General features: G+C 37.1%; 1 protein-coding gene and 1 long non-coding RNA gene across 2 annotated transcripts in view; one reads left to right on the top strand and one right to left on the bottom strand.

Annotated features, from left to right (window-relative positions):
• phlpp2 (PH domain and leucine rich repeat protein phosphatase 2) overlaps positions 1-25,141 on the top strand; it is a 41,341-nt gene extending 16,200 nt beyond the window's left edge. The window contains exons 6-19 of the mRNA XM_046857839.1: positions 3,039-3,193; positions 4,548-4,694; positions 5,795-6,025; positions 10,110-10,312; positions 10,409-10,469; positions 11,034-11,129; positions 12,850-13,005; positions 13,899-14,099; positions 16,364-16,526; positions 18,000-18,130; positions 18,530-18,643; positions 19,347-19,541; positions 21,133-21,364; positions 21,631-25,141. Of these exons, the coding sequence (XP_046713795.1) occupies positions 3,039-3,193; positions 4,548-4,694; positions 5,795-6,025; positions 10,110-10,312; positions 10,409-10,469; positions 11,034-11,129; positions 12,850-13,005; positions 13,899-14,099; positions 16,364-16,526; positions 18,000-18,130; positions 18,530-18,643; positions 19,347-19,541; positions 21,133-21,364; positions 21,631-22,875 (3,330 nt within the window). The 3' untranslated portion in view covers positions 22,876-25,141. The remainder of the gene's footprint in view (positions 1-3,038; positions 3,194-4,547; positions 4,695-5,794; positions 6,026-10,109; positions 10,313-10,408; positions 10,470-11,033; positions 11,130-12,849; positions 13,006-13,898; positions 14,100-16,363; positions 16,527-17,999; positions 18,131-18,529; positions 18,644-19,346; positions 19,542-21,132; positions 21,365-21,630) is intronic.
• On the bottom strand, positions 17,050-25,049 carry LOC124391333. The gene is made up of 3 exons (XR_006926928.1): positions 24,971-25,049; positions 18,029-18,167; positions 17,050-17,480 (listed from the first exon to the last, which is right to left on the bottom strand). It is a non-coding gene; the product is annotated as an uncharacterized LOC124391333 (long non-coding RNA).
• Positions 25,142-26,584: the final 1,443 nt, after the last annotated feature.

Genomic DNA, 26,584 nt, shown 5'->3' with positions numbered 1-26,584 from the left:
GTGGCAAATTATTTTATCTGGACTCCACTGATTACCTTCCATGTGTGTGGTTTCATGAACCAAATGATGAATTTTGGCTTAGTGTATATACTTGCATAAGAGGAAAATCGTATGTGAGTTTTCAGCTGTGAGCCAAATGACTCACTGATATGCTTCAGATTTAGAACGTCATTTGAAAGTGAGCGTATTCACTGCTAGTGCACTCGCAATCGCCTTTACTCTGTACCCTCTTTGGGGTACTCATATAATGGAATAAATGTGAGAAAGTCTGTTCAAATGGGAAAGAAGCATTTAATGCCCTATAGGTTCTCCTGCCCTTATTTTAATAAGTAAACTGTCAATCATTTCAGTTCTTGTCTGGATTAGAGGAAAATTCTATTTGGAATAAAAAATATTAAGGATTTTTAGGAAAAGAGTAGAATTTTTATTTGAATAACAGACAATAAAAGATTGAAGATAGACATGTCAGTCAAATAAGTCACACATCTAACATCATGCCACATCTCATTCAGGCTGCTAAGGGAATGTTCCATCCAGACAGCGAGTGCTTAAGTACAAACAGCACCTGTGTGAGGGGAACAATTGTTTAATATGATGAGTGTCTGAAGTCTGACACGCCGCTGACGAATGGAGATCTTATCTTGCCTCACTGCTCCACTCAAAGAGCGTCTTTATAAAGCAGCACCACAAAGTCGACAGTAGGCTAGGCATTAAGTCCAACACACACACACACACACACACACACACACACACACACACACACACACACACACACAAACTTAATTTTTCATGTTTCCCTAAATAGGGTTGTGTCATGTCAACATTGATGCCATAATATTGCTATAGGAATTTGTTGCCCACAACAGTCTATGGAAAATGGATTCGGAATGACTGTCTCTAACTTTAAACTGCTTCTCAGTCACATGTTTTACATGCTAGAACAGGGATGGGCAATTATTTTTCCAAAAGGGCCACATAAGATATTGTAATGGTTTTAGAGAGATATAATGTATTTAATATATATTAATTGCTTATAATATACTTAAGTAAGTTCCAATATATATGATATCAAGTCAAGTCAAGGGAACCCATCCTCATTTGGGTGATATCAAATCTCACTATAATATTCTGCTATAAGAAACAGTAAATGAATCATTACAGTGAGAAAATGTGAAAGATATAATTACAAAATTACAACTTTTGCAATGTATAAAAAACTGGCATCATAACTTACTGTGAAATAGCAGCAGATCTTCTGATGCTCGTGCCCGCTCTGCATCAGTCAAAATTTTTCTTCATGTTTACTTTCGTAATGACAATTCAAATTGTAATCTTTAAACACCGCTGTATGTTCTCCAAACACTAAGCACACAGCTTTGCCTTTGTCTTCAGAAAAAAAACATTTAGAAGTCTATGCCTTGTTGAAGGCTGAGAGCTAATTTCTTGGAAGCTGTCCAACACATTTACTGACGTGCATAAGCACACTAATGACTTTAATAATGACAATAGTGTCCTTTAAAATAAAAGCAGTGCAATTGTATTTTGTGCAACTATTAAAATTAATAGGTGTTTACTACAAACTCACGGTCTGTGCTGGACATATGTATCAAAATCTCACCATGATCTCACAAACAACAAAAAGGCTTGGGAGTAGGACTGATAGAAATACAATAATCACCTAACAATGATTGCAAAATGTGATACAAAACAAGATTTGCCCATCAGACATCTACACAGCCCACGCTGCAATGTCACGCTGTTTACTGCTCACTGTATTATGTTGTGTGCACGTTTTTACACGTCCACTTTATGTAGTGTCTGTAGATAATTTGAGTTTTTGCATGAACTTGTGTTAATTTATCTAGTTTGATGTAGCACCTTGGCCCTTGTTGAACAGTTTAGTTTCACTGTGTACTGCACTGTGTATGGTTGAAATGTAAGTAAAAACCTACTTGAAATTACTTTTGACGTTTGATGTAAAATTTTACTGCATTAGTAAAGATTTTTGTATACTGTAAAAACCCTCCAATGGATGCCTGAAACCATAGATATTAGTGAATGCTATATTGTGTACCCACTTGTCCATATTTATGATAAAGATTTGTTTATTGATTTATTGTTGTAAATTTAGCAAAATGCGGCATTAACAGTAATAGCATCACTACTCTTGTTTATTTGGTCCATTATTTAGCAAAATAAGGATTACATGAACACAAGCACTGGGATGCTAATGAGAATTTTGTTAATCATTTATAATATATATATAATATATATATTATAAATGATATACTCAAAGTTTGTTTCATTTCGTGAATACTTAACAAAGAAGGCATTAGTAAACTCATAATGGATCTCTGCCATTTCTTTTCAGAAAAGATACAAAATTGTATGAAATTATAATATTCTTGTTAATGAGTTAGGCTTTTTGAATGCACATATTTCATTTTATTTCAGCTAAATGTGAAATAAAATAAACAATAACCATGTTAAATTACTAAGATGCCCTCAGATATGAATCATGTACTGTATGCATGAGTGACAGGAATTGTCTTGATAATCTCGTCACTGATATTTAGCTTGATCTGACCTTATAAATGTCCTACCTGTCATTCAAGCAAATTTAAATTTTTTATCATACAAAACTGTTGCTTTCTGTTCACTATGTACACCTATAGGTTTGGAAAGTGCTGTATGTAAAATAGTAAAATACATTGTGTTGGGAAAATTGTGTCTGTCAAGATCAAGTATCAGCACTCTTGATTTTATTTGGGTTACTCGTTGCTCCCAAAAAAACATTGTTTCTTTGTTGTAGTTCAACCTTGTGGCCTTGTGAAAGTTTTAACATAAAATAAGTGAAATGTTCATTTGTGGTCTTCTTTCACGGTCTACCATGAAGCTCCTCCTACTTTTACAGGATATTAGTTGACATTTTCAGGGTACCGGAAAGTTCTTGGCCACACATCATGACAGCAACTAAATACTTTTCTGATATTTTCTACCAAACAGACCTCTTTCATGGTTCATTTGTCTGTGTGTAGGTGGTGTCTCAGACTATTAGCTTGGTGGATTTGTCCTGCTACAGTCTGGAGGAGGTTCCTGAATATCTCTTCTACAGCCAAGATGTCACACACCTTAACCTGCGCCATAACTTCCTCAGTCTTGAAGGTCCTGGAGGTCTTTGCAACTTTAACAGGTAAAGACCTTAAAGATCATACCGGCCTCTGAAACCAGATTACGTCTACTATATTCTGTAAAAACCTCACTGCTGCATAATGCAGAAGATAAGATAACTGTGTAATGTTGCTCAATTTCCAGGTTACATAATACTTCAGTAAGGTTGTTCAATGTTCTCAAGGTATATTGAGCTGTTCAGGCTGTGATGATGTATTAAGTGTACGTGCCAAGCAAGAAAGTGAGAAAAAAAGCTGACGAGATGACACTATTAATGTTAATAGTCAACTTCTTGTATTGGTGTTTTACAGTTTGAGCTGTAAACAGTGAGCGTTTATTTGCTGTAAGTGCAAGCAGCCTGCATGTTACATCACAAGATTTCCAAAGGGAATACAATCAGACTAAATAAAATTGCTTCGACTTTGGAACCTGATCTACTATGCTACTATAAAGTAGAAGGTTAACGCATCAAAACTATCTATATCTACTGAAGTGGGTGGGGCCAACACAATATTAGGCAGGTGGTCAAAAAGGTATGCCTGATAGGTGGTCATAAAGTTATGCCTGATTGATGTATGTTCAAAGGGTAGATTCTACATATTAGTTTGATCATGAAAAAAAGGTTTGAGCACAGGAACTGCTTTTTTTTTAAATAGTTTCAGTTTTCAGAACTGTATTTTACTTATCAATGATAATACCTTAAAATATAATATATAGAGTACTGACTGGTTCAGACACGTAACATTCACAATGCAAAAAAATCCACATTAATTCCTGAGCCAGTCATTTGAATTAGTCACTTCATTGCATCACACCTAAAACTACTAATAATAAAAATTAAAAGTAAAAAATTTTGAAAAATTCTACTTGCATGTCACCTTGTTGCTTGTCAACATTGCTTAAATAACAGCTGTAGTAGAAAATGAACGCTTTGTTCCGTGCTAGCATGTGTGTTACCTTAACAGTTTCTTAACAGATCATTTAAAATGATTGAAAAGGTATTAATATTTAAGTAATTTAATTCTTGGATTAGGGAAGTTATGTTCTGTCTCTCAATCGAGTCAAAAGAGATCTGGATTTTAATGCTAATACCTTTATGAACAAAAATGAGTTAATTACAGATGGAGATGCTACTGATTCTGTGCAATTCAAAAGCATTTAATTATGTTTCAAAGAATTGATTATTTAATTCTTGTGTGGTTTAGTAATCAGTGAGTCAAAAATTCTGTTCGTATGTCCGTGACAGAAAAGATGGCATCAGGTTTATTGAAATGATTTCTTGCCCCCTACTGTAAATATCTCTATGTATGTGAGTTAATCATTGTACATCTTATCTTATCTTCTGTGTGTTTATGTGTATGTGTGTGTGTTTGCAGGTTCACTCAGCTGAAGAGCCTCAACCTGTCTCACAACAGACTAGGCGTGTTTCCCGAAGCCTTGTGTGAAATTCCGACTCTATCCGAGCTCAACCTGTCCTGTAATGGTCTCGGCTCCGTGCCTACTCGCATTAGCAACCTCCAGAGGTCAGCTCACATTCCCACAATCCCATCATTATTAAAACATCACACTTTGAAATGTTTTTTCTTTTATTATACTGACAGTATAATACAAGGTACAGGGTACATGCAGCATCGATATTAATAGCCACGTCCGTAATCATAAAAACATTATGACTATAAAAAATGCAACGATAATGACCTTTACAGGATGTCTGCATATTGTGATCCGGGTTCTTGTGGTTATGAATATTCATCCTCATTAGCATAATTATATGCAGGTGATTAGTTAGGGTGCCATGATATCATCTGTTGAAACAAAATGTTTTTTATTTTTGTTTTTAATCGGTGTTAAAGCTCTAAGAGTATCTTAATAATATTAATAAAAATAGTATTAATAATAATAATAAAATATTATTTATATTTTTTTTAATGCAGCATTTTGTATGAACAAAATGCAAATAATAACATCACAAGGAAAATAGGCAAATAATAAAATATCAAATCAAGAGGCTTTTATTGTCATTTCTACTATACACAGTGGTACACAGTAAAAAAGAGACACCGTTCCTCCAGAACCCTGGTACTACACTAAACAACAACAATATTAATAAATAATAAAATAATAATATAATGATTTGGGTAATCAAATAATTGTAAACCAGTATAAACTTTTTTTGTGATGTCAGTGTATTAACTCGGACCTTTCAAATCTCATATGCAGATTATTAGAGGAGGATAATGTGGTATTGGGAAGCTTCTGGAAACAGAAAAATATTAAAAACAATTATTATTTATTATGAATTATTATTAAATGCACTAACAATCCAGGGAGAACAAAAATGTAGATAGATAGATAGATAGATAGATAGATAGATAGATAGATAGATAGATAGATAGATAGATAGATAGATAGATAGATAGATAGATAGATAGATAGATGCAATAAAAAATGGAAGTGATTGTGATATTCAGAAAATTCCTCTTTTTTATAAACATCAAATCAGGATGCCAAATTTTATAATATTCTATTAGCAAAACCATTCATAAAATAGTGTGTGTGCAGGAATTAGAGCCAGAAAAGCATTAAGAAGGAAGCATTTTGGACATGTTTTTCTCTCTCCCAGCCTGCAGACCCTCTTTCTGGATGGAAATCACTTAAGCTCTCTGCCTGATGAGTTGGGGGACCTGACGCAGCTCTGCAGTCTCGGGCTGTCCTTTAACACATTCCCTCACATTCCTGCCGTGCTGGAAAGGCTGAGCGCTGTGGACCGGCTGCTCATGGCTGGGAACCGAGTCGCATCCTTGGAGCTCTGTAGTCTGCTGAGGATGAGTCATGTCAAGAACATCGACCTGCGGTGAGCCAAGAGTGCATCAGGTTGCATAATTTACACGTGAACACGTGTATGCTGGTGTTGCCTTGATTAGACTGGTAATTGAAGTATCAGTGCGGAATATGGTTCATTTTCCTGCAGCGAATCATTAGAACTGAACAGACTTGTGTAGGTGAAGATAGAAAAACTCCCAGTGTGGATTTCTAATCAAACATTACACTTTATACAATTTATATAGTTTATACAGTTTATATAGTCTTTTTCAATCAGTCATGTATTCCTCTTCTTGTATTCAGATCTATTTTATATTTGCTTTATTGGTCTTATGTTGTCTTTTACAAAATTGCTTCACTATGCAGTAGGTGCTCACTTCATAGGGTGTAACAGTGACACTGTAGAAAAAATATAAAATTATAAACTGAATAAACTAAATAGTCGCTGATTACATTGTCAGCATAAAGTCTATTATTTTATCTATTACTATTTATCAACTTTATAAGTTGTTGACTGTTCACTAATGCAAAAATAAAAAAATAATAATTGCAGTTTAAAGCCAGCTTCAGGGTTACTAAGTGGTACCATTCACAGTAATCTTTTTTGGTTGTACATGTCGAGTCATCCTCACCAGCAGCGAGTGGATCCCAACTGATGAGAACTTTATCTAGAAGTGGGGCATCAACATGGATTACTAAGTCCGGGTAGCAGAACAGTCAGGATCATATATCACAAGCGATGCTCTATATACGTAGGACAGGGGTAGTTGATAAAAATGTGTAGGCAAGCTGTGATTAGGATTATGAGCCTTGTCCCAACACAAGCCCAAACAAGTATAAAAAAAACAGCTCTTGGATTATTTTTAACTTGAAGCAAAAATTTGCAGACAGTTTGCTACAGAAGCCATGCTGGTTTTTGTTTATTTCGTTGAGTTGCTAATACACAGTCGGTTACAATGCTGTCCTTGGTTTGCATACAGACCACAACCAGTTTAAAGTCAGAGAATTGAGAGAATGAATAGGCCACCATTTGGCATAGAGTTCACCTTTTGTTTCTTCTCTTTCCTCTTTATCTTACACTCCCTGGCATTGTCTGTGAATTAATACGCTTGTCAGCCTCTGTATGCATAATGCACAATACATAGACAGCAATAATGTAACAGGATCATCCACTGTTACACAACTGAGACACTCAGAGATCTAGATGTAATGCCTCCACACTTGTCTTAACTGACACAGAGATATTATCATCAGGAAAAACAAATCAGTCTCTGGTTATGTAGTTTTTGTCCACCACTTTATTCCATTTGTTCAGTTTAAATTGCTCTCTGTGTGGTTATGGATTTACAGGATTTATGAACAGAACTCCGGTCAGACTCATAAGATGAGAGAGAAAAAGGATGAGGAGTAGTATAATATTTTATTTCATATCTCAGGGTCAACTTCAAATCCTCTATCTGCTTTTAATAAACATATTTAGAATGATTTTAATCCATGACTTGGGCATCGATGCCATCAGCGAACTCTTAAAAATTGGTTTTTAAAACTCACCATGACCTCAAGGGCCCAAGTGAAGTCTAAAATCTAAACATTTAAAACACAAGCGCAATCTGTGATGTCAGAAATGGATTGGACCAGTAAAATCGAATATGCAATTTTTTTTTTTTATTATGATGGCACATATAATTGATAATGGTTGTCATGGTAGCATTATAGACCTAATGTCGTGAAAATATGAGTAGCAGTTTAGCTTCTGGGTAGCTACGGTATCTCACAAAAGTGAGTACACCCATGACATTTCAGCAACCTTTTTAGTTTATCTTCTCAAGGGACAATACTTTAGAAATTAAACTTGGATATACAGTAAAACCTCGATACTTGTGAGTACAATTGAGTACACCTTAAGTGTTAACAGCTGTATGTCGTGTAACCATGCTAGGGTACATGTCATATTTATTATGTTCATGTTTTTGTCTGCTTGACAGGACCATACAAATTTGTTTATCTTGTATTAGAGCAGTTAAAATTTGGTGCTTTGAATACAAATCTCTTATACTGACTGGATGTTCAACATGGAACCTCATTGCAAAGACATTGCAAAAAAATGCAGTTTATTGAGGGAATCATGGATTCCAACATGTACTGCGACATTCTTAAGCAGAACATGACGCTTCAGAAACTTGGCCGAACGGCAGTTTTCCAACATAACGACTCCAAACACATTGTCAAGATGACAACTGCCTTGCTGAAGAAACTGAAGGTGAAAGTGGTGGTGTGGCCAAGTACATTTACATTTACATTTGCGGCATTTAGCAGACGCCCTTATCCAGAGCGACGTACAAACGTGCTTTAAATCTCTAGTAGTGAATAAATCTACACTGGTACGCAAGAATACAAACTCAATATAAATATAACTCGAATTCTACAAACTTGGAAGGTGCTAATTTAGGTATTTCAGGAAGAGGTAGGTCTTCAGTCGTCGCTTAAAGATAATCAGGGACTCTGCTGTACGGACATCTAGGGGAAGTTCATTCCACCACCTCGGTGCCAGAACAGAGAAGAGCCTTGAATTGTACTTACCTCTCATTCTGAGAGAAGATGGTACCAGTCGAGCAGTGCTGGAGGATCTCAGACAGCGTGGTTCAGTGCGAGATGTGATGAGGTCACTGAGGTAAGATGGTGCTGGTCCATTTTTGGCCTTGTAGGCAAGCATCAGTGTTTTGAATCTGATACGTGCAGCTACTGGAAGCCAGTGAAGGGAGCGCAGCAGTGGGGTGGTGTGGGAAAACTTGGGCTGATTGAACACAAGTCGTGCAGCTGCGTTTTGGATCATTTGCAGTGGACGAATATGTTTCCAGACCTGAATCCTATTGAGCACCTGTGGGGCTTCCTCAAGCGGAAGGTGGAGAAGAGCCATGTGTCGAACATCCAGCAGCTCCGTGATGTCATTATGGAGTAGTGGAAGAGGATCCCAGCAAAATATTGACATTTTAAACACAGTTTTGAGATGTTCACTTAGGGTGCCTTGCCAGCTATTTAGACAAGAATGGCTGTATGTTTGAGTTATTTTAATAGGACGGTAAATCTGTACTGCTATACAAGCTACACATTGACTACTCTAAAATATATTCAAGTTTAATTTTTATAGTATTGTCCCTTGAGAAGATACACTAAAAAGGTTGCTAAGATGTGAGTGGTGTTCTCATTTTTGTGAGATACGGTAAATAAGCTGACGTTAGCTATGTTACACTCTTAAGGATGGCATGAAGAAGTTGTGGATTGGGGCTTTCCCATATTTTGATACTTATGAATATTTATAAGTTTTATTCTTTAAGTTCTATTTTTTTTAATGACCAATGTCCTCTGAAATATTTTGGACTAATTATCAAAATATTAGAATCTTTTTTTCTGCACAGTTAATTGTTGCAATTATTGAAAATTATGTGTTTTGCAGGACTTTAAAGACATTTCTCCTTTGGTGTCTCTCATTTCTTGTTGGAGTAGCACTGACAAACACCAGATGTGAGCAGAGGGACTGGAGTTCATGCTGAGTTTTTGGTTCATGAAAAGCCTTACTCTGTCAGACGCAGACGATCTCCTCTTGAGAAAATGTTTAAGCAGCTGTACACGTGTCAGGACATTAAGAACTATTAAATCGCAGGTGTTTTGAGTTTATTTAGTAAGAATGACAAGGCTTATGTCTCTCGTCAGAGTCCATGGATTCAGTTCCTTCCTCACAGTGCTGAGTTTTCTGTTTTGCATGTCATTGTCATCGTGTGTGAGGTTTTTGTCTTTTGTCAGATTTTTTGCTTCTTTAAAATTTTCACACTGAATAAGGAGAATGAATATGGTAGTGTTTTTATTTCAATAATGCAATTCGTAATTAACATTAATTAGGGGTGGGAAACTTTGAAGTTTTGTTTGATGCTTGTTTGCAACCATTAAGGTTGGGAGGAAAAAGTAAAACCAACATAGATACAGAAAACATGCGAACCCCATCTAGACACTACCACAAGTTAAGGATCGAACCCCGAGGCTCTGATTTAGCTGATTTGGCTAGATAGTTAAATTGTATGATGCTTCCCAGACTAATCTAATGTGCGCATTCCTTTCAGACTGAACGGGCTCTGTAGTGTGAAAAGTGAGACTTTGGAGCCCATAAAGCAGCTCATCCAGCTGGACCTGCGGGACAACCGGCTGACCGAACTGGACCTGAGCGCTGCCTGTAACCTGGACACTCTGCACTGTGAGCGCAATCAGCTAAAAGCGCTCACACTCAGCGGCTTCACGCTACGTAGCCTATATGCTAACAACAACTGTGAGTACTACTGTCTTTATCTCTTTCTCTCTCTTCTTTCGTTCATTTGAGGGAAAATGCTGAATGTGTTATATTGTATAAAAATTCCTCCTACAGGTTTATCTACGATCAGCATCTATCCCGTTCCTAATCAGTTGACGCACATGGACGTGTCCTGGTGAGTCTATGTGTATAATGAGTGAAATAACATGTTCACATAAGTGTTACAATATTTATTGACATTAACCAAAATATAAATAAATACTTAGCATAGCTCTCCAGAATTAGCTGTTTAATAAGCTAGCTAATGTGTTGCTAACTGTTATGTCAAATTTGAATACTCACGCTAGCTTAAACTTTTAATGAAGTATTTTCTCAGTGTGCTACACTGTAAAACTACATGACAAATGATCAATCACAGCCTTTCATGGTATAATTATTATATACAGTAATTGGTAAGATTAAATGAAAACACAAGTAAGCATAATTTAGCCTAGCAACTGTTTAGTTAATTTAATACATTTGCAAGTTAGCTAGCATCATGATGGCTTCTATAATTTGGGTAAATATGTTAGATAGCAGGTTGCCTGGATGATAACAGATTAATGGAGAGTGAAGGGAAAGGGAAATTTGAATTGGTTTGTATTAAACTACTGATTTGAATTAATTACTGGATAAATTATTAAAATATTGCTCAAACTGAATTAAAGATTGTGCCTTATTGTTTGTGATGATGGGACAGGAATGTTCTGGAATATTTGCCTGACTGGGTATGTGACAGCAGAAAGCTGGAGGTGCTGGACGTCTCGCACAATCTGCTGTTGGAGCTGCCGGGCAGGTCAGTGCCGCTTTTTTAAAAGTTTTATTCAGCGTCTGTGCTGAGGCGCAGCAGTGAGACTTCTGTCTACGTGTCCATTGTATTAATGCGATTTCCATCGCCGGTGATAAGAGAGTGCAGGACACCGCTGCAGACGATGAGGTCACTCAGAGTTGCAGAGATGAAAATATCAGTGCCATCATTGAAGGCTTTCTGTATAGAGCACTAACACAGGGCAAATAAAAAAAATAAATAAACATTTATTTGTTTGTGGTGCAAAATGTCTTACTGCGATAGAACAATGTTGGTCTGACTTTTTACATGAGGCAGTTTTACTTGCAAGCTAGATTAATTTGCTTGAATTGTATGGGAATGGCAGAAGTACTGAACCTAACATTTCAGGAAGCAAACAAATATATAAAATAATAAAGAACTCAAAAACTAAAATGAAAGAAAATAATTCAAATGATTTTTTGAGTTTTGATAATTATGGTTTATGAATGAGTTACTGTTTATGCACCAATTTTTGGAGATCATTATGGATGAGGTTCATTAAGCGGTTAATTTAATAAGTAGTAAGTGAGATAAGCCTCAAATATAAATTATGAACTGCCGTCATTTCTGGACTATCAAGCGCACCCAAATATAAGCCGCACCCACTAAGATTAGACAAATATTTTTATTTTGAACATAAATACGTCGCACCTGTCTATAAGCTGCAGGTGTCTACATTGAAACTAATGAACTTTACACAGGCTTTAATGAAGACAGTGTCTGTTACACGACTTGTATCTAAACAGTAGCCTACCAAGAAAGTCATTGTTCACTGTCTTCCTCTTTCCTTTCACAACAATTTCTCTCGAAGGTTTTTCTTTTGGCATCGTCGTGCGTTTAAAAATTACCACCGGTGAAGCTTTTCTCCCGATGCCGTGCAGCTCAGAACACAGGTGAAGTGCGTGTTTTCATGCCCGGTTGTTTTCAGCGTGACGAATGATTCGCATTTCCTGTTGACAGTCCGAGTGAGCGGCAGGTCAAACTTTAGAGGAACCTCATCCATATTTATGATGTGGTGCGGCCCGATTCAGTGGGAGCGCCTCTGATTTAATATAAAGAATTTCATTGGTTTACCTGAATCCACTCTGCAATTTCATTGGTCTAATGTTATTGGGGCTCAGTTTTTTGGCTTGAATATTGTGAAACCGGGAAAAACCCAGGAAAAAATCCATAAAATAGCCGCTTCAGTGTTTAAGCCACGTGTTACAAAAAGCGTGGGAAAAAAGTAGCGGCTTATAGTCCGGAAAATACGGTAATATACTTACAAAGTAATTAAGGAAGGAAGGAAGGACAGATAAAAGGAAGGAATTTCCACTACAAATAATATAACTATACAGAAAACAGCATCCAGAAAACTCCAATCACAATCACAGTGAGCAAGTTCAACAGCTCGAATTCCTGCAAAGTGTTAACATGAAGCCCATAAATACAACATTCTAATGTGTGACTCACGAAAACCACAACCAGAACTTTGTAGAGGATGCAAACACAGCTTTTTATCACCACAAGCATATCATGTAACTTCTGCTTTCACTTTTCAGCCTTTAATCAGACTTCCAGGCTAACAATTTTACACTTTGAAAGTGGTCTTAATATGCTAATGGGTTTACCTGTGTTAGTGGAGACTGGGCTTTGGTTTCAGAAATGATGAACATGGTGCCTTTCTCCTCTGTGTTTCCGACATTAGATTGCTCAGTGGTCTGAGTCTGAGGAAGCTGCTGGTTGGCAGTAACTCGTTACAGCGTGTGCCTGATTTCCTAGATCACATCCCTCTGGAAACCCTTGATCTGCAGCACAACAAGCTTACTGAGCTCCCGGAGAGCTTCTTCTCCAAGGCCTTAAAGTAGGTCTCTCTCTCTCTCTCTCTCTTTCTTTCTCTCTATGTCTTTGATTCGGTCTTTCTCTCTCACTCTCTCGCACCTCAGTGGAAAACAGTGAAAAACAGAAAGTGGAGTGAAGACGTGTGTTTGTCTTCTATTTCTTTTTTCTATGGTTTTGCCTGTGTCACTCCCTCACCTCCTGTCCTCGTGTCTGTCTTTTATCTCCCCATTCTATTTCCCTTTCTGTCTTTTCCTTCTCCCTCCCTCCCTCCCTCCATTTATAATTCCCTCTCTGTCTCTTTCTATTAAATATCTTTGTCTCTCTCTCTCTCTCTCTCTCTCTCTCTCTCTTTCTCTCTCTCTCTCTCTCGCTCTCTTTCTCTTCACAGTACCATGCAGAAAGCAGAGTAAGGAATTTGTACCGATCTTGCCATTGAAAAATGTAATCCACTCCGGAGCTGCTGGAATTAGTTCTCGCGTGTTAGCGTGGGAAAGAAAGCAGTCGTGGGGTGTGGTGGTGTAATACGAGCATGTAAAAGTAATTTCCTGTGGGCGAGGTCATCGGTCAGTCAGGCTTTAACAGAACCAAATCTTTAATAACCATGTCTTTAGTAGCGTGGAGTCTTTTAGAGCATCTACTCTTCTTTAGATGGAAGATTTTTTTTTTCGATAAGTGGATTTATTCCATTAAGTGATGTGAGCCTATCGATTTTGCTGTTTCTGTCCTCTCTCTATTTCATCCTGAGATCACTGATGAGATGCTGTTACATTACAGCCATTATTGCAGTGTATAGTCGATATATAATTGTCTTTCCATTAATCTTACTCATCATGATCATGCTGGATATTAGGGTACTACAAAGCTATTTTAAACACACTTTTACCCATTTCATTTTTTTTGTCTTTTTTCTTTTAGTTTAAAATACCTGAATGTGTCTGCCAATGCGCTGGAGACAATCCCGCCAAGTAGCCAAACCGAGGAGAGCCTCAGCACCCTCCAGGAGCTCTACCTCACCGGGAACAACCTGAACGAAAACTGTGCCAACCTGCTGGTGGGACACCAGAATCTGCGGGTTTTACATGTGGCCTATAACCAGCTGCTGTGTTTCCCTGCAAGGTATCAAGACCATAGAGTTGGGTGATACAGCAAAAATATCAAATCAGCAAAGTTCCAGTAGAGCTGCATTCGGAAAACATTATAAAAAACTATTAAGATGCGAAAAATACAAAGAGATTTTAATGCCTAATGGACTACACATGGTCTCGGAACTACTCTACATCTTTAGTTCAATTACAAATACCTAGATCTATGATTATACAAGAATATATATGAAATTACACATTATAAAATGACATACACACCTCCCTGCCAGCTCCAATAACTTAATATTACTAAAATTATTTAGACACTTCACACAATGTCGCTGTTGTGATTCTATTTTCTCAGTGTCAGTAATGTTTGATTTAAAAGAAAGATGGAAGAAAGAAATGGGAGCATTTTCTTATTTGAATATATGTATAGCTGCTTTTAGTTTATATAAACTCCTATTGATATATACAATGAATGAAATAACCTCATAATTAACAGCTTCTGAAAGTGACACGTCAGTGTATTTTCTTAGTATTGTATATTTTTGTTTGTTTCCTGAAAAGTTAAATTCAGTACTTTTGGCACAAATGTAATTCCATAGAATTATAGCCACTACCTGGAGACGCTGTCACCATCACAACAGGGATTTACAACATTGCTCCAGACCTACCGACTTTTTTTTTTCCCAAAGAAGCTCACATTTCTATGTCGATGAACACTAATGTGAGTTATCATATCAAAAGAAAAACAATCCAAAAAAGGGAAAAAAACAGGAAACTGAAAGGAGACAAAGTCTTGAAGCCCAGTTAGTAACACACCAGTTAGTATCACATTAGAAATATTTCAGTTACAACTTTCTTGCAAAAAAGTACACTTGAGTAAAAGTAGAGATAAAGTATGTAAAATATGACTCCAGTAAAAGTAAAACTGCTCCCTTTAAACTTTCACTTAAGTAAAAGTACAAATGAATTTGCTTTTAAATGTACTTAAGTATCCAAATACTGTGATTTATTATGGCTATAATGCCTTATTATAATTTTTTATCACAAGACTCTTTCTTAATTTACTTTTATTATTAGAATGATATTAATGAGTCAAACACTGGTTAATATTCAATAAATTATCATGAGCCCAAAACCTCCTTTTCAACGGCTTAAAAAAATATAAATACTCTGAACTGTATGTTCGTGCTAAGTAGGTACCACCAAGCGGCAATTACGGTTCTAGCTTGAATGACACCCTGAGTGAACCACATTATCACCCAACGTCTTGCTTGTTGTTCCAGCTTTGAAAAAGCTTATCTCTGCTTCAGCTACCATCACTGGATGAGTAAAACATATTCTCAGAGGAGTCCACAAATTCAGATACATTTCTGAGAACATTCATGTAGAAATATCACCCAAAAATGCATTTATTGCACAATTAAATACATAATGCACAATTTATCAAACTCTCAGGAACAAGAACCATAAAACTCCTTGGCTAATTGTAGGTATTAGATACATATAACATCTATATCCTGAAAATATGTCTTTTAAATTATCCATTTAAGATGAACTGGAGATTTCCCTTACTCACCTCAGTTCAGGACCTTTTCAGTGCACAAAAAACCTTTCTGACATCACCTCAATGAACTGTAACCAATTTAACTACAATCCAACTAGACCAGTTAGGCTGTAATTGCTTTGTTTTTACGCACATTATGATAAAATACATACTATAAATCATAATGTTAAGCAACATAAAATAAATATTGTTGCTATATGCATAAAAGCAAAGCAGGCAACACAGCATAACCTACGTGATATACAGTTTCATTAAAACAAAACAAAACAAAATAGATATATTTTATTCTGTGGGCACCCCGATCCGCCCCTGAGAAGATGTACTCAACACTGATTTGTGGCTTGCTGCCCACTTAACCAGTTAAGTTTTTATTTACTCATAAATAAAAAGGAACAACTAATAGTGAAATATCACTGATAAATGGTATTCGACTTTAAAATCTAGTGAAGTAAAAGTCTTCCTGAATAAAAATACTTGAGTGACGTACAGATATGAGAAAAAACTAAGTACAGTAACAAATTACATTTACTTCGTTACTGTCCATTACAGGTTTCTGACATAGCTAATGTTAAACATGATAACTTTGCTCCTGAAAATTATTTGTCAAATATATTTTTTTTAATACAAAAAAACAAGGCAGAGAGATTTGCTTGATTTTTACTGTTTTTGATTGGATGGTCCATTGTTTTTCTTCAGGAATTTTCACATCTACATTCTCTTCTCAGTAAGTTGAGCAAGTTGGAGCTTCTGGAGGAGCTGAACATGAGTGGCAACAAGCTGAAAACTGTCCCCTCCACCGTGTCCAGCTGTAAGAGACTTCACGCCCTCATCTTACACTCCAACAACATCAGTGTCTTCCCTGAAGTCCTGAATCTGCCTGAGATAAAGGTCAGTGTAAGACATGTGCAAGAAAACGCAGACATGTCACCAAACCCAAAAAGCTTTAAACACTGAATGAACTTTTTGAATTGCTGCAGAGGTCTTACCTTAGATTGAAATCTGCCAGGATGTTCCTGTAGGTGGAATTAAATAAATTACACAAAATAAGGTGTGAACTGAAGTGGACAAACATGAAAATATAAAGGAGTTTAACATATTGTGTATGAAAAAATGGACTAAAATCATCTATAATTTTAGATATTACACATTTCTACAGTCTTTGGTATAAAAGTAGGAGCTACTGAGCTCAACATTTGTGATCATCACAGATCCAGCAACAGTTTCTCCATGCCAGAGCCTTTAAACACTCCAGGAGGTCCAATGTCAAACTCCACACATGTAGTGAGATCCAGTTGGCACTGGTACGTCTCTAGATGGTTCGGGATGTTTGCGAGTTCGGCATCTACTTCTTTAAAGTCCATAATCTTCACGAGGTGGGACGTGACTGGAGCTGGCCAAACCTCAGGAAGCCTCGGGATGGGGGGAGAAAGAGAAGCAGTGGAGAGCAATTAGCGTAGCTGCTGTTCATGATATTACCAGCACAAATTGATAATGTGCATGTGATCAGATGTTCTGGAGCACATACATGGGGATTTATACTATCTGTATGTTAAAGCTTGTAATATTACTTATTATATGTGCTATTGATAAAATAATTAGCTACCCAACAATAATGATACTTATTGTGGAAGAGCGTATGGGTCGAGAAAAGGAACGCCACAACAGGACAGTTTCAGAATCAACACAAATTTCTTTATTTTATATATTTGCTCTGTGCTCAGTGCCTCAGTCACTCGTTCTCCGCACACACACACACACACACACACACACACACACACACACACACACACACACAGACACACACACATCCTCACGCTCCTCCTTAAATGCTCCCCCCAATCACTGCAAGAGAGAAAACACTCATTAGACAGAATTCCCTTTAGGTGAGGCATTCCTGTGTCAACCTGCTCCCGGCCTCGCCCTCCATTCACAAACCGGCGCTCGGCCACGCCCCCGCTGCCACACTTATTATCAATAAATGTTAATAAATGAACAAAAAGTTAAACAGATAAATAAATAAACAGTATACAAGCAAATAAATAAATAAATAAATAAATAAATAAATAAATATTGTTATGATGATTGGTTTAATAATGCTTTTTTTGTTTGTTTGTTTGTTTATGTAAAACAATGGAATGGAATGGTTTTAGTACAATTAAAAAAAATTTTTTATTGTATTATAATTTTTTTTAAAGGTATAGGGATTATTAAAATTTTGGCAGATTATTTTTATGCTTTTTTGCAAATATTTTAGTTTTTATTTATCATCAATATTTATTCTTCATCATCTTAAAACTGTAGGCATTAAAAACCATTTGTGTGTGTGTGTGTGTGTGTGTGTGTGTGTGTGTGTGTGTGTAGCTGGTGGACATGAGTTGTAATGAGCTCACTGAAATACTGCTGCCTGATTCGGTCCCAGCCACTTTGCAGGAACTCGACCTGAGCGGGAACAGCAGCCTAATGCTGGAACACAAAACCCTCAACCTGTTCAGGTGAGTCATCCCACCAGTGCAGAGGATACGCAGTTTCCTACACAATATAGTACAGATTCACTGATTAGTCACAGTGAAACCGACCAGTTTTTGTGAACTGTGTTGCGTTGCAATAAAAAGTTTTTCTGTGCTGGAACAAAATTTCACATGTATGAATCACTTTTGTTGTTCTATTCATTTTCCTGACAGCTGTAGACATGTTGTTATAAAAAATTCTCTTAAGATATTTGATTATTCTGCTTCTCATTCTTGCTTCCGAAAGATCTAAAACTCAGATATTGAAAACAATTTTATTTCACCTGATTTTCTTTCTTTTTTTTTATCTAAGGTTGTTAAAGAATTACAAATTCAGATTCTATTCAGACTAATGTCTTTTTATACTAAATGTCTTTCTGTCAGTCATATAACTACTCTAAAGCTGGACCAGAAGCCATCTCTGAGCGTGCAGGACTCGGAGGGCTCGTGCGTTCTCTGGGATCACGGCTACGCTGAGATGAGTGGCCAGAGGAACAAGTGAGCAGCACTAAGCACTAATTAATTCCACAAATGATCAGCGTTAATCCCTCAGTGTGATAGCGGTGTGTTTCCTGCAGGTGCTCAGAGTCACCTCGCTGTGAGGTTGCGATGCATTGTGATGCTCTGTGGATGTAAAGAGTTTTCATGTTTAATGAGCCATTAATCCTTCGACCCAACTCAGAGGGTTATCACCGCCGTTCTGTCTCTGCCATTTTTTTTTCCCACTGTTTGCTTAGTATTACATCAAAATGGTGTTGAATGTGCAAATCTGATTGGTCATGAGCTGATGATTAATTTGCTTTTTTGATAGTAGTACAGCTGCAAATCACATATAACCCAATATGACCATTCTTATTGTCATTGTCATATGGTATCATTTGTAAGGAAATGTAAAGTATTTGTTTTTGTTATGGAACTTGTTGGTAGTTTCAGCGCTTTGTAACAGTCAAAGTTTGAAAAGCTGTAACTTAATATTTTTTGGGCTTGAGGATTTACATGATAAGCTTTAACTTTTAACTTCACTCGAGAGGGAAAAAAATAATTAAATGTAACTATAAATTGAACAATATGTTGCTCCCTAATAAATTATGTAAAAAATAATAATTATTATATTAATTGTGAAATTGCTGTTTGGTAAGAGTTATTCTTGTAAGGCAAAAATGTTTTGTTTAAGTCTGAGATTTTTGTCTTAATATTTCAGGTTGTGTGTGTCCGTGCTGGCCATGGATCGATTCAGGGATGGTGTGGAAGCGGTTTACGGGATTTTTGATGGTGACCGGAACGAGGAAGTGCCGCGGTTGCTGCAGTGCACCATGGGAGATGTACTGGCTGAAGAGCTTCAGCATAGCTGCTTGGACAGCGTGTATATGTGCAACACATTCCTAACATCACACAGGTACACTAACAGAAATATATATATATAGGAAGTATATATATATATATATATATATATATATATATATATATATATATATATATATATATATATATATATATACATACACCCAGTAATCCCCCGTTTATCGCATAGGTTATGTTCCAAAACCGCTCATATTAACCGGAAAACAGCGATAAACGGACAAATACCCAAAAAATTATATATTTTTTGCATACAGTACTTCACTGTATTTACATTTTACTTCATTTTATAATTACTAAGTATATTTTTATTAATGAATTTCATTATTTTAACATAAATCTGCATAAAAAATATTCCCTTTAAGTTGATTGGGCTACCGTGCTATCGGGGAGAGACCAAGAAAATCAGCGAAACAAATTAGTTATGTGGCAAATGCAATTCTGCGATAAACCGGGGGCACGAGATTTGAATGGGGGGACTACTGTATATATATTTTATTAGTAGTATTATTGTGTTTTAGTTTTTAGAATATAATTTATAGTATATAGTATATATAGTATAGTATTTATAGTATAGTATGTTTATTTATTTATTTATTAATATGGTGTGGGGCATATTTATTTTAGATCTCAATAACTTTTATTCAGGTTGCAAATATAAATATAAATTTGTTTTTGATAAGATTCAATGATCTACATAATTTACATCATTTTTTATGCATCTCCACAGGTAAACACTGTACATGTTTGAAAGAACTTAAAATAGGCATTACTGCCAACCAACATCTGGTTTATATGCTATCGATGGTATCTGAAATAATCAGCACACAGTAAATGAAACATAATCCCTGGAGAAACTAAAAGAGGAAAAATAAAAAGATGTCCATAAACAGTAGAGAATTCTGGAAATTAATTGTTAATGACCAAATAAAGTTTAAAATCAGGCTAAAAATGTTAAATTTCCATCTGATTTTTTGTTGTGTAACTTGAGAGTTTATATATAACCTGTGAATGTAAGAGATAATCCAATGCACTAGGAGGAGGTGAATAATGGCTCGACATGACGCGGAGGGCATAAAATTGGTGTAACTCACACCTAGCCGTTGATTATCCAACTTGTACCATGTTACTTTCCTGCATTAATAAGCAAAAGCTTTACAGTGCATAACCAACTGATTATAAATAAATGCTTAATTTTCATTAGTTATGTCATATGTAGCTCGTTAGATCTAGAATTCTAAATGACACACAGAGATAAAGTTCTGCCATAAGATTATGTTTTTATTTTTTTTACATTATTATTTATTCTTGCTTTGTGATTTTATCCTGCATGTTTACTGCACCTGTGCACATTGTTTTGTAAAAATGTTCTGTCACTCTTATTTACTACAAATTTCCCAAGGACATAACCTACATTTTCAGGGTACTTTTTTATTCTATGATACGCTGTAGTGCCTTTAGTGGTCCAATGTTACATTGAATATGTTTAGTACACCTTTTAATATGAGGACTTTTTTATTTCTGATTGTTTTATTCATACCTAAGAATGCCTTGAAAAATAATTTGAGTTTTTTTGGAAAGGTAAATTTATTCTTAGTGCCACTTTTGCTATATTGTGTCCCTTACAGAAAGCTGGGGATGGCTGGGCAGAAGCTCGGAGCATCAGCTCTCCTGTGCTACATTCACCATGAGTCCACTGAATCGAGCAGCTATTTGCGTCTGACTGTGGCTAACGTAGGAACCTGTCAGGCTGTGTTGTGCCGCAATGGTCAGCCGCTGGCTCTGTCCAAAGTCCTTAGCCTGGAGCAGAGTGCAGAGGAGATGGAGAGGGTCAAAACAACCAAGGCAATAATCACTGAGGTAGATCTTTACTAGCTACACATTAGCCTTAAATGTGTCATATAGTTTATGTAGCTTTATTTACTGTTTATATTTGTGTTTATGTAGTGGCTTAAATGTAGGGTTTTTTTTGTCAAACAGTTCTAAATGTACCTTTTGCAGCCCTCGAATCTTTTTGCTTTGTTTTGGAGTTGGATTGTTATTTATTGTCATGCCTGCAAATCCATATTCAATAATTGACTTTTGCAAGTTATTAAGTAAATCTTTTGACTTCTTTTGTGCTGTAGGACAACAAGGTGAGTGGTGTTACATGCTGCTCTCGCCTGTTGGGATGCTCCTATCTGTTTCCCTGGGTCCTTCCTAAACCCTGGGTGCGAACTGAATCCCTTTGCCCTCAAGATGAGTTCCTGATCTTGGGTAACAGGGCACTTTTCCAATATGTGTCATACCAAGAGGCGGTGACAACTGTGCTGGCCGTCCGAGACCCTCGAGCCTCTGCGAAAAAACTTTGCACACTTGCCCAGAGCTACGGGTGCAAGGACAATGTTGGGGCAGTAGTTGTGGCGTTACGCATTGGCGAAGACAGTTGTACCTGTGAGCATCCGCACTCCACGGAGGTCCGAGGACCCCCGGTATCTAATGCTATTCCATTATCTGTGCCACCTCTTGACCCGGCCACTTCTTCATCAAGTAGTGGCATTGCCTCGGAATTTAACAGTGAGACATCTGCATCTGAGGTGGGAAGTGAGGCTGGATCCACAGCTTCTGACGAACACGCTTTTTCAGGTCCAAATGCACGGCCTGAGCGCCGCTGCAGTTTGCACCCGGCTGCCACGCTTTGCAACACTGGAGGTCTGGGAAGCCTTGGAGCCGGGACCCACATTGCTCTGTTTCAGCGCCAGCCATCCTCTGCAACATTTTCCAGCAACCAGTCTGACAATGGTCTGGACAGTGATGATGAAGCACCACTGGAGGGTGTTATTTCCAACGGGAGTAAGTTGGAAGTTGAGGTGGACATCCACTGCTGTGCTTTCCAACTTCGCTCTGGGCGTCCAGAAAGCCCTAAGGATCTGGATTTCCGCTGTTCCGACTACATCAACAGCAAGATTCGTCGTCAAAATAGTGTGGTGGTGTCAACTGCTAATGGCTGCCTTCTTGCTGTTTGTGGACGAGAGATCTCAGACCTCAAGAAATCTCCCTCTACGTCTAGTCTGTTTGGGAAGAAGCTTTCTAACGGTTCAGTGGTGGCACCTGAGGACAGTCATAACATCATTGAGGTAGCACTTGAAGCACCGAAGAAGAAGTCTGGTTACTTTGCTGCACCTGCCCAACAAGATCCTGAGGATAAGTTAATTATACCGCCCAGCCTTGAACAAGATGTTCGAGAGCAGCTGAGAGGCCAGAGTCCTGTGGTTTCTGGTCCTCTGCCACCCTTAACACCTCCCACAAGCAGAGATTTAAATTGGGATCACCCTCAACCTGGTCTGCCCCCTGCTACCTTTCAACAGGAGGTCTATGACACTGCTCTTTAGTGAGTACTAACCGAGATGACATACTGTGCCATATTGTGGAGAGGGAAGTGGTTCATTTTGCTGTGATTATTCATTCCAGTTTTTATTAAGCTCTATCATTGTGTATAGACCTGCATGTGCTTACATAGTGACATTCCCATTTACTTGGAGCAGTCTCTGGTAAATTTAAGGAGCGGGAAATGTTGACAAAAAAGTGCACAAATTTCAAGACTAGTGAAACAGTCTTGAAATACGGCTGTCTAGAAGAAACCACAACGTAAACTAAAATACCTCATATACAATCTTGCATAACTAACAAGCTACATGGCCCTTTACGACATCATTTGGCAGTAGGGTTCTTTGGGCTTAAACCATGACCAAAAGGTAAGAAAAGTGCCTATTGCAGATGGTTCCGGCTCTACAGGGCAACCATTAGTCTGATGCACTTTCACTGTTACCAAGAATTGCCAATTTATTTTTTCCTGCCTAACACAAAATATTCAATCGTTTTCATTGTAAACATATGATTTGGAGATTCAGGAAGCTCTGAAGGAAGGAAGCAAGGAAGGAGGGAAGCTCACATTCTATTATATTTCTGGTGGAATGCAGATTGCAGAACAAAACAACTTAAACTATGGGAAGGATGGCGCACACGGTTCAATTTTCTGTAACCTTCTGAACAAAATATGCACGCACACCACATCTTGTAGTGGTGGACATTGGTAAGAGTGGTGGTTCTTGCCAAGAATGTGACTGAGAAGTGGAACTAATCAAACTTGATATGTCTTATTATTTCCTGATGCATCTGATCATCTCTGGCCAATCAGAAAGAGTCTGTTATTAAACTGGTTGAAATCACAGCTTATTAGAAGTACTTGAAGCGTGCCATTAGAGACTGAATTATCAAAGCACTCATGCCTAATGTTTTTGAGGCTAAAATACTGTACATTCTTGGTCTTTGCACTAAAAGTGCTGCAAAGTAACACTGGTAATGATAGAGCATGAATGGGGTATTTTTCATGATATATTTGAACCGCTAAGCTAATTAATTGTGAAAAGGGTACATTATAACCATTATATATATATATATATATATATATATATATATATATATATATATATATATATATATATATATGTGTGTACATGTTCTCCCAAATGGGTCTATGTCTGTCCACAACACCTGGTTTCACCTGATAATGATGAGATTTTCTTTGCCTTGTACCTTAATTTTTCTTTTTGTTTGTCAAATAAGAGGCCTATCTGTTCCAGCATGACAATGTCCATATGCACCATGGAAACATAGTTGTTGGTGTGAAGGAAACTCAATTGTCTTGCACAGAGCTTTGACCCTAATCCTATTGAATACCTTTAGGGTGAACTGGAACTGGAGCTTCCTTGACATCCCAACATGTGTGACAGATCTCACTAATGCTCTTGTAGCTGAATGAACTCAAATTCACACAGCCACACTCAAAAGCATTCTCAGAAAAATGCTGCTTATATACATCAATGAAGGAGTACATATGTAATGTATTAATCGACCATTAATATACTAATAATGGTTAAATTCTACAAACCTTTGCCACATGGTGCATGACTGTTGCATTCATCTCAGCAAGAATCTTAAGTAAGAGATGAAACCAAAACGACCACCTTCATGAGGTGATGGATTGGCTTAGAAATTTGAAACCCGTTTGTTTGTTTTCTTGCTATGTTTTTACCAACTTTCTCAAGCAAATGTTCTCACTACAATCTGAGTGTTTTTGTGTGTATTTTTGTTTAGAGATCATTTCTGACCCTTAAAGCTACTCTGTTAGTGAACACTCTCATCAACAGCTGTTAGAGTGAGGAGATAACCAGACACGGCAGGGCTCCAGACTGCGACTAAAATGCGACCAAAAATATTAATACTTTTTGCCTAGATCCAGAAACTGCGACCATATCAATTAACACGTTATGACCGAAAAAAACGCTTGTTGTGAATTTTATGTGCGTGTTCTGTGAGTAACGGACTTTCCCATAATTTGTTGAAGTAATGCTGAAAACAGACGCATGCGCCGCTTACGCTTGAGTTAAAGCGCCAAAATACCCGGGCAGTTAAAGCAAAACTCACCTTTCCGCATCAAATAAAAACATGTAGAAACTAAAAAACATCAGACTTTTTCAAAGTCTCCATCTCTGTCCAAGGCTTCCGCTGATGACACACCTGGTAGTAAAAAAAGCAGGCTGCAGTTGTGCCAGCGTTGGAGAAAGGGAGAACAACAGAGACACTGAGAACCATCTTTCTAAATCAGTCAGTGAAAAGAAATGAAAGTGCAAAAAATACATTTGGAAAAAATTCTTGGATTCAAGAGTTTTCATGGCTGAGGTGTGATCACGAGACACGGAAAATGTTTTGCAGCTTCTAAAGTGGGCAGAGAAATTGACGGGGAAACTGATTTCCTTACCTGAATCAAATCATTTGAAAAAAAAGAGACAGTATGAAAAATATTGCGATAGTCAAACGTAGAAAAATGCTCGTGATCACTTAATCGCAAAGAGCGCGCCACCGAAAACACCGTAAACGCTTGCGGTGTCCCGTGCATGCGAACTCGTGCCGAAAAACGTACAAAATAAAATTCAACACCGCCCATATGATCACTTCAGTTCCCAGACCATGCTGTAAAAAGATGACAAATGTACAGGATGACTGGAAATAAGTGTTTTAAATGTTTAAAAGTTCATTCTAGTGTGGCACTTAAAAAATGGCGCCAATGGATCCTTAATTGATTTTTTTATGTCTGGAGCCCTGCATGATGTCGTTGTTGTTTTTTGCACATAAATGCGGAAAAATGTAAGAAATATGGTTATTAATTATGGTTACACATTAGTTAGTCATTAGCATTTTAAACTGTCAAACATGATTTAACATATTTTTGACTCTAAACGCAGAGGTGCCAACATTTATGCTTTAGCTGAAGCATTTACTTTTTTTGACCCCTTGTTACAGAAATATGGAAGACAGCAGAATAGGAAGACAGCTTTTTTGCTGTTTCAGAAAAAAATAGAGCTAAAAATGTAAACAAAATTCACCTGACAGAAAAAGCTACTTCAGAGAACAGAAATGGAGGCAGGACATGAACACTTAGTTTGTTTAGCGTTAGCAGTTACTTTTCTTTAATTTTGAATTTATTTAGGTGACACTTGAATGTGCAACCCTCAGATTAATAGTAATAGTAAAAGATGAGTGGGCAGGACTATGGTAACTTCATGGCATCACATGATCAGGTGGGATGGCATGTGCAAGAAGATGGTTAGATGTTGCCATTTAACATTTTTGTTTAGTGTGTAGACTACCTTATTTATAAAAGTTTTATGTACTGCTTATTTTAAGTATTTTGTTGTCTCTTTTTTATCTGAAATAAATCTGGAAACACTATTCTATAGACATGGACCTAAACATGCCATATGGTACTTTTTGTATTAGTTATAAGCAGTTTTTCCTTCACTCATTTAGTTGTAAGCAAATCCATTTGCAACTCAAGCAAAATGCATGTTTTAGCTTTAGCTTTTTTTTTTTTTTTTTAGCCTTTACGCTGTTAGCACAAGGCTGCCCATCCTCCCAGCTATGCTAGGTTTTATCTGCCACAAGAATTTTCTTCTTTATGTGTTCTGCTGAATGTGACCTGCCATTTAACATGGAGTCAACTGGAGGTCAAGACTCGCCCTGTCTTTAACTTCTTAACTT

This window comes from Silurus meridionalis, chromosome 9 (assembly GCF_014805685.1).
Source record: "Silurus meridionalis isolate SWU-2019-XX chromosome 9, ASM1480568v1, whole genome shotgun sequence".
NCBI lineage: Eukaryota > Metazoa > Chordata > Actinopteri > Siluriformes > Siluridae > Silurus > Silurus meridionalis.
The sequence above is the reverse complement of the archived record's forward strand: the minus strand, read 5'-3'. Positions and strand labels throughout refer to the sequence as shown.